At 33.9% G+C, this 12,943-nt stretch overlaps 2 protein-coding genes across 2 annotated transcripts; both read left to right on the top strand.

The window, feature by feature from the left end:
* The first annotated feature begins 241 nt into the window (after positions 1 to 241).
* LOC132741578 (zinc finger protein 862-like) lies at positions 242 to 11,708 on the top strand. The gene is made up of 4 exons (XM_060729779.1): positions 242 to 421; positions 10,759 to 10,911; positions 11,105 to 11,358; positions 11,527 to 11,708. The coding sequence occupies exons 1-4, from the start codon at positions 242 to 244 to the stop codon at positions 11,552 to 11,554; spliced, it is 615 nt and encodes a 204-aa protein (XP_060585762.1). The 3' UTR covers positions 11,555 to 11,708.
* LOC132741577 (zinc finger protein 862-like) lies at positions 11,602 to 12,857 on the top strand. The gene is made up of 4 exons (XM_060729778.1): positions 11,602 to 11,712; positions 11,859 to 11,996; positions 12,208 to 12,400; positions 12,570 to 12,857. Exons 1-4 carry the CDS (start codon positions 11,602 to 11,604, stop codon positions 12,749 to 12,751), a joined length of 624 nt encoding a protein of 207 aa, XP_060585761.1. The 3' UTR covers positions 12,752 to 12,857.
* The last annotated feature ends 86 nt before the right edge of the window (positions 12,858 to 12,943 follow it).

Raw genomic sequence — 12,943 nt, 5'->3', positions numbered from 1 at the left:
CGTCAATACATATATCATATTTCTGGTTTTTTTTATGAATATACTACTCAACTTTTGCTAAGCATCATAAGTTAATTTTTATATTATCACAAGTATAAAACAGACTTCTTTTCAATTATTATGGGGTGTACAATTACATGTCTTTTGTTATTCGGCGACATTACCGGCTTATTGTCATTCAGTGGCTTATTTTTCTTACATCTGTCACTTCGATTTGGCGAAAACTAACAATAGGTGAGTTATGGAGGGCTGTAGGGATGTAGCAGCAGGGAGTCATCTTCCACCAGGTTTGTGTGCGCTTAATGTACACCCCATCGTCATCACCAGAGCCTTAGATGGATACCGGCTACATGGTATACCCGCCAGGAGGCATGCTGGAGGTCGGCAAAAGATCACAACACCAGCTCAGGATCGGTGTTTGGTAGTTTAGGTATGTCGTACAAAGTTGTCGACAGCAACTTGTCTTCGAAATGACCTTGCTTATGCTGCAGGGGTCAATGTTTCCACGCAGACGGTACGTAGAAGGCTGCATGAAAGTAATTTTCTGGCGAGAAGGACCTTGCATACGTATCCCCATGACGCGTCGACATCACCAGGTCCGTTTGGATGGACCATGCAACACTGGAGACACGTTCTGTTCACTGATGAGTCCAGGTTCTGCCTAGACTTCACAGAACGAACGAACCGACCTGGTTGTGCTAAAAAGAGGTACATTGACCGGTCAGCGATACAAAGACGACATCTTAGACAACCAGGTTAGGTTGTATGCTTGACTAGTCGGATATAGGTTCGTTAATATGGACAAAAATAATCCCCCCCCCCGTAGGGCCAGGATGGTCCAGAACTACCTAGAGATGGAGTCTATTGAGCGCATGGACTGGCCAACTCCTTCACCTGACTAAAATCCAATAAAACACATGTGGAATGAGCTCCAGTTTAGAGTTTAACCTCGTCAGCTGCAACTCAGAATCATCCAGGAGCTGGGAGCCATGTTAGCCCAAGAATGGACATCCATACCCGTTACAATGATCAAAACATAATAGTGAGTATGAGAAGATGCTGCCAAGCTGTCATTGATAGTCACGGGTCACACACACGGTATTAAGTCTAAAATCGTAAAAATGATATATTTGGAAAACACGCTGCATGTTCTAAAATCTTCAAAGAGGGGGTCATCTTCTTCTCTAGCAGCAGAAAATCAATGTAAAACTCATTTCTAGTGTTAAATGCGTCCTTCATATGAATTGATAAAACAGTTAATCAACATTTAATACCTAAATAAAATTATCCATAAAAATATTCATACTCTAACATATGGTGCTTAGCAAAAGGTGAGTAGTATAGTTAGGAAATAGATATCAATTCTGAGTGCATTGTTGTAGAATAATGCACGGTTTGAGTTCAAATGCGTAGTAATATAATCACGAAGGCCGGTAGGCCTGAGTGATTAATTACAAAGCATTTGAACGAAAAACGTGCATTATTATACAATAATGCACAAAGAATAATATCTATTTCCATTCTAACACGTCAAGAAAAAATATAATTATTTTTATAAACTTGGACTTTATGTTTGGTTCGCCTCAGAGTTAACAATAGAAACGTTTTTTTAAAGGCTGTTACAGTGGTTTGAAAAAAACTGTCGTTAAATCTTCCGTGTGTATAAACATTTTGAGAATAACGCATTTTGAAAACGTTGATAAAACTTTGTTTATTTTATTTCACTCTATAATTTTTCAAGCGAAACAAAAATTATTCAAAGTGAAATAAACGTAAACTTAACTCGTTTGCGACATTAAAATAGCGTCATTGATTTTTCCGTGTATTAACGTCTGCAGAGTCCCGAGGAACGGTTGGTGCCCGAGCCCGGTAGGGCGAGGGCTCCAACAGTTCCGAGGGACTATGCAGACTTTATAACACGAAATAAACGTGCGTTGACGCTATTATAGCATAAAAGTTTCAAACAGATTCGTGATGTATAGTTTATACAAAACACAATTACATTAAAGTCTTGTGCTTGGACGGTATTTATCCAATTCTATGTTTTACGTATGCGTTTCATTTTTCCGGGGCCAACAACTTGGAAAATTCTCGGAACCGAACGAAATTTTGAATTTTAATTGATTTAACAAAGCTTGGCCTTTGGAGATTTATCATCTCAAGAAAAAAAAACGTTACATTACTCTACCCTCTACCCAAGACAAAACATGACCCTCAGAAATTCTTAGAATGATTTCAGATTGACGGTAGAAAAAAGATCAGTGACATCAGAATCGGTTTTTTTTTCAAGCAAACAAGTTTATAAAAAAATCAGGCTCTAAGCATTATTCTCTCAAAGAAATATAAAGAGCATTTATCAACATTAACATAAATAAAAAACATTTTCTCATATTAATTTTGTGTTATCTAGTTTTGTAAGTTAATCGGAGTGTTAAACTGAATGACAGGTAGATTCTACTGTATTTGTTTACATTGACAACTGTCCGTTTCTTAGAAAGGGCGACAACCAAGATTAGCACCGATGTCTATACGCCGTTTTTCCGGCATAGTTACTTGAATATGCGACTGAGGCCCTCGAATCAATAAATTTCAATATAACAAGAGTGCATGACTCTTCGGCAAACAGGCCAAATCGTCATTTTTTGTTTGTTTGTTTACTGGGCCCTGTATGTATTGCGCATAGGTGAAACCGGGCTATAACAAGAGCGCGTGACTATGTTAACACATGGTTTTGGTCCCGTTATAACATGGGCAAAAGAGGAAAAAATAGCCGATTTTATGCTATAATCAATATTATTGTGCAGGAGTTGTTAATATTTCAAGGACGGAAAAGTAGTTGTAATGTGATATACACTGCTTCTCACACATATGGGCTCCTATCTCACTAGGTGTTTTCAGTAAAATAGAGAAAAACAGAATCCCCAAAGAAAGCCCAACACGACAAAATTGAAATGTTGCAGGCTCGGTTTGATTGAACCTTATCATAGACTGTACTGGAAAGTGTAAGTTACCGTCCACGCCCCCTAGCACCGGCTTAAGCAGAATTCAACATTTAACACGAAAATTGTGAAGTTTTGAATTTAAAAACATCCGCAGATATGTTCATACAGCGGTTATCATGGAACATTCAATGTGACACAGTAGAAATTAGTAAACATTCAAATATAAAGTAAAATTCAGTCATAAACTTACTGACAATAGCAAACGCCTTTTTATTCTGCGACGAATACTCCACCGCCTCTGCGATGGACCCGTCGCTTCTGCTATGACCAGTTATGACATTATGCAATTATGCATATGCTTAAGAGCATACACGCTATATACAGGTAATACATGCAAGTAATAAATACACTATAGAGATAGTACACACACAAATACATCAACACAAAAAACAGCACGAGTGTTAAAAGTGGAATTCTTAAAATAAAAAAAGAAGTATCTTAAAAAAAAAGATACTCGACCGAAGTCAATGTTGTAACGTACTTTTGCCGCAGTGTCAGAATAGCTGTTTCAAAAATACGCCACAAGTTTTACTGTATAAGCATATGTGCCAAAATAGATAAAACCAACTTAGCATCAATATACAGCACCTGGTTTCAATATACATAAGCTGCATATATATTATATATACTAACATTTGATATCACATCATCGATATACAGCCATTAGTTTCAGCATCATTTTATAAGGCGCTATGTTAAGTGGTTTAAGGATTTCCTTAAATATAAGTTTACAACGATTTAATCAAGTTTAGATACTTTGGTCTAATATTCCTTTATTATAGGATTAAGAGTTATAAATGAATTACGTCAGCTCTCTTAGAGAAAATTGCTTATTAAAAGTTTAATACATATTCGGATGTTATTCATGAGTCTTTCCTAAATATAAACTTACTAAAATTCAGTTTTAATGTTTTCTGTTCAATTTCAAATTATCGCGCCTTCGCAATTTACGTGGGCGTTGTTGTTTCAAAGTGAGGACTGTCACTCTATTTATAACCTTTGAGCTGTTTAGGATTTTAGGACAGGATTCCCGACCAATCAGATTGCACTTAGGATTTATCTAAGCCAATCAGAATCGTCCTAAAATGAGTAAACAGCTCAACAGATCATAATAACAAAATACAGAGTAAACATATAAAGTTATAAGAAATAATTTTGTTAAGAAATAATACTTATGCTATCAAATGCATTTTAATTAAATATTTATCGTATTTTTGCAGGACTTCTACAATTTAAAGAGAATTAGGGTGATTTCACAACCTAACCTAACTACACGAATGACCGAACAAATAATGCGGTCTTGTTTTACAAAAATAAACTATAACAGTAAATGTCTTGGACAATCTGAGAAGCAAACATTATAATCACATAATACAAAATACATGTTACACAATAAAGTGAAATATGCTTCATTTCAATACAACCTACAGATACCGCTCCGCATGTACCTAAAACAAAGATGGCAGCCTCCATGAACAATTTAGGAAAGTTTTAGGAATTATTATTTTGACAAAAAATAAATTGATTAGAGCATGTTTCACAAACAATTACTTATTATAACATCTAAACATAATGGATACTACAAAAATGTGGAGTAACAGACATGTTTCCAGGAATTAAGAAATATTCAATCCTGCTTCCTAAAATGTCAACAATCTTACATGAAAATCGAAGAAAGGTAACATTCAATTTTAGGCATATTTATACATAGTGAATTACTAGAATGCTGACAACATTATAAATACTTTACTGTCCTTACTTGAATAGGAATATTGTGTATACATTACTTAAATGCTAAAAATGAAAATAAGTGATTATTAAATAAATAAATAATGATTCTAAAAATAGAAACAATAATAAGCTTTACACGCCTTACAACATGCAAACAAATATTATATTATTCAACATCATTAACAAATGGTACCTAGCTGATATGTTCTGATAAATTGTTCTCATTACTTTGGACAAATTTAAACTCACATCTTGTGTAAAGATCTCAGATACTTCTTATGTAGAAAATGTAATGATCTGAATGCAAGAATTTTTATTCATCAGAACTTAAATTTGAGCAATTTAATAAGAAAGTTAAAGAACTGTCCTGTTCTGACCAATGAAAACTCTTTTTATAATCAGTTCTTCCCTGTATTTTTTACGGGAAGTCAAACTGAAAACAGATCGGCCTTTGGCCGGAAAACAGAAATAAAAGTGGCTGATTCAGGATTCAAGCCTGACCTGAAATGAGCTTCACCTACTGCGCTGAGAGGGATTCTGAATCTAGACCATTTAACAACTGGTTATATACATATATATCGATTAACAAGTAGATCGAACTTACGTTTACGGAATTTCGTGGTCAATATTGTTACACAATAATTGGGCAGTTTTATATTAAATATTTCTGTTCAATACATTTCACTCAGCTTAGTGATCTACACATTATTACTAATGCCAAAGAGTATCCAAATACTTTATGGTGTTATTTATAATTACCTATAATAACGCACAAAACATAACGATCGTTTTACTTTAAATTATTACGAGAATCAAATGACATTCAAATGCTTAAGAATAATAATAAAAAATGTAATAATGGCAAAGTAATTTATAGGTTCAATATAACCATTGCATGTGCATTATTGTTTGGCAGTATTGACCTGAGACTCAATAATTTTCGGAAGCCTTTTCGTTAGTTTCCGTAATTTATTACGATTTACTTACTGATTATTTAATGATATGAAAGTGCTCGATACTAAATTTTATACAAACGTCTCGATGGCCTAGTGGTAAGTATAACATTGCATGTAAGTATGGCATATTTGCAATCCTGGAGTTGTAAGTTTGAATCCTCAACAATCATGGTTTCAGATTTCTTTAATCATTTTTTTTAATTATATGCACCATTAGTTGATGAATCATTTCTTTGAATTCTTATGCATTTTCATTACTTTGATATAAAGATGAATATGCATATTTTCATAATTTCAGTTTATATAATAATACGATATGTGATTGACATGCACAAAAACTTTGTAGTCAAGTTTCGCAAAATATAAAATAAAATAAAAAACATTAAAAAAATAATGTTTCATTAAGATTTGAACCTCCACCCTTCAGTTTGAAACTGAAAGTGTTCACTCCTTATCCGCGCGGGTAGTTAGGCAAGTTTTGTGTCGTTAACTTTGAGTTATACATAATCCATGCGTACCATTATGCTTTATTTAAAATTCGTATGATTTACTTCGTAGGCCGATTTTTACCGACAAAAAGTCGTTGAATATTCAAATGTTTCAGGTCAATATTGACAAGCAATACATGTCAACTTGCTTTTATCTCGTGATCCATGGAAACTGCTATAGAACAAATCAATATTTCGTTGAAGAAATATCGTCTGCTTAAAGTATTTATCGTCTGTTACATCTTATTTATTCAGTGTTTATTTTCATTCTACCTGGGTACTTATGAGAATAATGTACAACCTCAGTCCTGGGAGAGCAACTTAAACTTCTTATAACTTTTAAAGTTTAGAAATCTTATGAATTATACACCCACTCGTCATACAATATCTTAACTGATTAGCGTTATTATTATGTCAAATTAAAGAATTAAAACCTTATTGAAATAATTAACGTATAGCATTTTCACTTTTCAAATTAATTTTCGTCTGCTTATAATACCCTTAACGAAAAAAATAGTGCAACAATTATAATTAAACAATCGTATATATATGTAATTTAACCATCACTGACGAACAGAAATAAAATCTTATAGAATTTTTGAATTTGCAAGGAAGTTAAACTGTGTGTTTAAAGAATGAGTGTGCGAATTCTACATTTGAAGAGTTATTCATAGACTTTGTTAAATAACTCTATATTGTAGATTGCTTGAAGATATTTTAACTATTGAAACATGTTTGATTTGCTTATTTGATGTATCCAAAATTGGAAGAAAGTTAAAAGGTCATTTTATACTTATAAAACATAACATGTAAGTTTAATGCATGTTTTTGTTTCATATACACGGTAGTGGGACTTACATCGGATATATTCGTAAATATGAGTCAAAACAATCTCGAAAAAAAATCAGAGGTAAAAAATCGTTATCTTAGCTAATATGACAAATATTTGACCTGGATTTGATTTTATATTTTCCTTAATACATGTCTGATATGATGATAATTTTAAGAAAACTATCAATTCAGAATTGTTATGTTTGGACGAGACTAGAATGTTTTTATACTTAAGAAGCAATATTTCCTTTTTCTTTTACAAAAGCACATCTAATCCTATTGTTTGTCTTGATATTTGTAAATATTACATAAATAACCTCCAGGTAATTATCGCATAGTATATATACTAACTGACAACACTAATGAAGGTTTTTAAATGATACAAGTGAAAGAAACATACAAATATACTAGAATTATACCAGAAATTCAAAAATACACAAAAATACAACACAAAACAGCACGGGCGTTAAGCGAATGGCAATTTTACAATAAGAAAATAAATAAAAGTGGCTGATTCAGGATTCAAACCTCCGAGTTTAGGTTTGAGCTTCTGAAGTGATAGAACTTCAACTACTTCGCTGAGAGGGATTCTGAATCTTTACCATTTAACAACTTGTTATATACACGAATATCGATTAACAAGTATATCGAACTTACGTTTACGGAAATTACCGACTATGAGATCAAACGAAAGATTGTCAAGTCAATATTGTTGGACAATAATTGGGCAGTTCTATCTTAAAGTGTATAAAGCGATATATCAGATACATACCGAATTCCGTTAGGGCCATCGTGGTTTTGCGCTGTCGCCCTAAGGGCGAAATCGCGAAATGACGATGCATTGACGCGAAAACACGATGCGAAAAATATCGCGTTTTCGCGCTATTAATATCGCGCCCTCGATATCCCAACGTGTTTTCTTGTTTTCGCCTTCGCGGTCAGTAGGGCGAAAACACGATATTTTTCACATTGTGTATTCGCGATCTTGTATCGTGTTTTCGCCCTACTGACCGCGAAGGCAAAAAACACGATACAAGTGCATTTCAAACAGAATTAGTTCTGAACATCAACAACTATGTCTTTTTCAGGCTACAGTACTGGATAACTTGACCACTATCACAGTATCTGAACATTTTGGAAAAGATTGGTTCACGTTGTGTATCTGTCCTAGTATCAAAATCGAAAGATATCATTTTTCACCCCTTGCATTTTGCAGTCTTCTTTGAACCTTCCTAAGTTATATCGAAAAAATTCCAAATGGGGTCCTTAGGTTACATGCTTGAAAGAGAATGAAAATTTCAAGTTTTCAGAAAGTCACGTTTTTTTGTTTGTTTGACTAAAGTTAACCTTTACTTGCTTTACTTGTAAAAACTTTTCACAGATTAGCTCAAATTTTCTTTAATATGTAAGGTTTTTGCTGGTACTATTATAAAGAATCATTATAGGTAGTTTGAGCTTTAAGTAATATATATTTTGCCTTATCACTTCAACTTGTTAACACCTTTCTTTGTAAAGAAAATGCATCTCTAAATACATTATAATATTAAAACATAACACAAATAGTATTTCCTTTATTGAATTTTTTATTACACAAAAAAGCCCAGTATTACCCAGAAAACCCCGGGTATTCCCAGTTTTACCAACTGGGTTGGGCAATACTCATAAAACCCGGTTTTTTTGCCAACCCTGATACCGATAAAGTGTCCACGTGTAACTTGTATATTTGATTTAATCCTGCACGTGGCACTTTTATGTTAAAGATAATCATACACATGATACTTTATACATATATTTTATCAAGTCGATATAGAAAACGCGGCAATATAGACATATAGTGAAAAGCGGACGATATTGATGTAGAGGGAAAACTTTGACGAATTAATTTTATAAAACGGGAGAATAGAAAACTGGTATAAATAAAATAAAATCTGGCTTCTACCATGTATATAATCAAGTTATATCAATCAAAATGTTAGCTTTTTTGTAGTTTTATTGATATTTTATCCATTAAGTAACTAAAAAAAACTTTCTTCTATAAATACTAATCAACTGATTCAAGTATCCACGTGTCACTTGTGTATTTGACTTAATCACGCACCGACACTTGTATATTTCAAGTAATCATACACCTCACCCTTGTATATTTAATCAAAGCACTGAAAGCACTGGAGGGTCGCTTGCGCTGACAAATTTATATGACATTATATTGCTGGTTATCACTTGAAAGGCCAAATCATGTCCTTTTGCAACTTTTTTGAAAAAGTTCATGTCATATTCAAGTGGAAATGATTGAGTACAAAGGAAAGAGCAATATTTTGCCATATGATTTAATTCAAAAAGATTTATCATTGACATCCAACAATTACAACACGGTTTATCAAAAGTACTAACAAGAGCGATCGGTGATCACATGTGTCGCCTCATTATGGCCAATTTCATGTTGGGACAAGTTTTGTAACAGACAGTGCACAACTAGACTTGGTACTGATCATTCCTGTAAAGTTTGGATGAAATTGCACCACTAGTTTATGACAAGTCCGGACAAGCTTTTGTGTTTCTGGCAACACACAGAAAAAAACACCTTTTTATCAAAGGGCCATAATTCGGCCAAAAATCATTCAATTTGAAAACCCGTGTAATATGCGCAAGGACTTGAGCTACAGATCAATCCTGTAAAAAATCATTGAAATTGCATTAGTGGTATAAGAAAAGTAGTCCGGACAAACTTTTAAAATAAAAATTATTAAAGGGCCATAACTCTGACAAAATCATTGAACCGGAAAATGCTGACAATATGCACAACTAAATACATGACTTATCAATGTCACAATTTCATCCAGAGAGATTCATGAAATTTTCAGAAAAAATAAGTCAATTATGGTCAGTTAAAACTAGGACAACACTAAATGTGATTGATACTCCCAGTCCCACAAAACTGCTTTGGACATTAGGATGTAACAGAATACCTTGTAAAAGAATTGAAATAGAGTTATGTTCATGGGCATTTAAAGAAAGTAAGTTGTGGTTCTTGTATGTTGCATTTCCTTTCAATGTGGTTGACCATTGATGAAGTTTTATTGAATAACTCTATAAATACTGCAGATGGAGAAATGGTTATTGTACACTGCACTTTCTCTCATTCGCTTGACCATTGTATGAAGTTGTATTGTATTCCAACAACTAGTGTTCAAGTGATGCACTGGACAAAAAGTACCAAAGGGCACTTATGTAGGGTGTCTTTGGTTTCTGAGGAGATTTGTTCAAAGAAATTTTTGACGACCCACAACAACTGATGGTTGGGGATCACAATAGTTCACCATGAGCACGTTGTGCTCAGGTGAGCTAAAAAGTAATGATCAAAATACAAGTTTGTGGATAACCTCGGCAATGCCAACATGACTGTTACGATACCTCTATTTTTTAAAAAGAAAAAGTTTAGCTAAAAAGGGGCATAACTGCATCAAAAATAATTTATTGTGGCCAAAATTGAACTAAATCTGTCTTTTGATAATAACATGGCAAGTATCAACACACTTCATTTCCTTCATAAGTTGTCCTGCAGAAATCAATTGAACACCATAACTTATAACATGCTTTTCAGAAAAAAATGACATAACTTTTAGATTATTTCACAATAAATTATAATTTCAAAAGTAGCCAGACTTTATTTGAATGAGGATGAAAAGCCTATAAACAAACAGAAATTTGTGGAAAATACATTTATTTCTCAAAAAAATATGATAAATAAAGAGTACTACTTATGTGGCCCATCGATTGGCACTGGCTGTAGCACAGGCTGTGAAAGGGGTTCCTTACCTCCCAAGGTTTAAGGATATCCTTGGGGACCTCCATAGGTTTTATGATCACAGTCCAGTACGCACATCAGGCCTGAAGGACATACAGGTAATTACTCATGTAACCAGTTTTTTGTGTGATTCCACTTTGTACTCTACTTAGAATTAAAATAATTGACTCCTAAGTGGAAATTAATATAAAAAATGAATGCCTGAAATAGAGCAGAGAATTAACAGTGTATAATCTTCACTTTGTTTTGTATATGATATCATGTGCAGATATTTATTGATCTCTATTTTAGAAATTGCTGAATGAGCCAGTTCTCAAGCTGGTAGAAGCTAAAGATGTACGGTGGCTGAGCCATGACAAGGCAACAAGCACGCTGATGAAGTGCATTCCTTCAGTGTTTACAAGTCTGGAACGGGAGGCTGAGGAAAGGAATGATGTCAGGGCAGCAGGACTTGCAAAGTTCACCCAGGACCATCGCTTTGTTATGTCTCTTCATAGATGTGCGACACTCTACCTCATCTCACAGAACTATCAACTGCCATGCAGGTATGTGTAGATTAAATGCAAGATACTCCCAAGTGAAATAGTATCATTTAAAGTTATGTTTAAAAATTAAACTATTATTTTAGTTTATTTAAACTTGTCTTTTTCAACAGGTAAAAAATTAAAATGCTGAAAACAGGTATACATTGTACGTTTGTTTGATATCTTCAGGCCCGGGATGCTATTTACACTACTGTAAAACCACTTGTGACTGGGACACTGTCCATTCTGCGGGGTCTGCAGACCATGCCAGGGGAGGCCTACCAGAGTGCAGTGCAGAGGGTAAAGGACCTTCAGGCTCAGGGGTTCAACATCAAGCCTCCTTCTGAGCAAGAGACTGTAAACTTTAGAGAGAAGGTAAATTAAATTGTGCTTAATCTAAAAAATTATTTACATAGAGAATACTGAAGTTTCCCTATATGTTGTTTATAAAGTTTCCTAAGCTGAAATGAACAAGGTGTAATTTAAACATTATATTGAAACATGACATTGTATTATTTTAGGTGTTCAATCTATTTATGGAGAACATTGTAAATAATTTGGAGGGCCGGTTTCTGCCTGTTATACAGAAGTTTGAGGTTTTTAACACAAGGAAGTTTCCTGATGACAACAGCACCAGTCATGGGGAAGAGGACATCAAGGTATAATGAAATAAAAATTTTCTAATGAACAGATGCTTGTTGTTCTTTTATTTAGCTAACTGGACAAGTTAATAAAAAAGCATGATTGTTGTTAAAATAATAGAACTAGAGTGTTTTAAATATTTTGATATTAAACAAATTCTAACTGTTGCAGTATAATGTCAAAGAAAGTAGTTTGTAACTTCATTTATAAGATAAAATTGTATTAAAGATGCTGGCTGAGCACTTTGGACTTGTGGTTGACAAGACCCTTCATGAGTGGCGCCAAGTTAGGGAATCCATTGCTGACAGTGGGCTTGCTGCAGACAAGGCCATGGAGTGGGTTACCATAAATTTGAAAGTCAGCCACACCAACCTCTTCAAACTTGCTGCTGTGGGGCTGTTGATCCCTACATCAACATCAGGTGAGAAAAATAAAAACTACAAATATAAATCAAATCATACAAACTATTCAGTCACAAAATTTCAAATATTAAAGAAAACAAAAATAAAACAATAACTAACTTTTTGCAACGTAAACAACTACTCTTTTTTTTGTTTTATTTTGATTCATGAAAGAATTTTTTTTTACAGACTGTGAGCGTGGATTTTCCACCCTCAAGAGGGTTAAAACAACACACAGGGCATCTTTGAGCCCACCTGTTCTAAATGCCATCCTTACTGTTGGGATGTTAGGACCAGCAATAGAAAAGGTTGATATCAACGCCATGGTGAAAATCTGGCACAAGGAGAAACCAAGGCGTAGCCAGCTCTAGACAGTCATGAATTAACTGATAAAACATTATTGTTTTATATTTTTGTGTGATATATATTTTTCTGTTAAAGTTATTTGAAAAGACAATAAAATATGTAAATACTGAACACCTTTTGTTTGTCTAAACTCTCATTAAATATGCACCAAAATACACCATTCCATTGTAAGGTTTCCACCCCCTCCAAGTTGCGCT

Source organism: Ruditapes philippinarum, unplaced genomic scaffold (genome assembly GCF_026571515.1).
Source record: "Ruditapes philippinarum isolate M1 unplaced genomic scaffold, ASM2657151v2 ctg1149_1_1_1_1, whole genome shotgun sequence".
NCBI classification, from domain to species: domain Eukaryota; kingdom Metazoa; phylum Mollusca; class Bivalvia; order Venerida; family Veneridae; genus Ruditapes; species Ruditapes philippinarum.
Note: the sequence above shows the minus strand (reverse complement) of the source record. Positions and strands in the feature narration are given on the sequence as shown.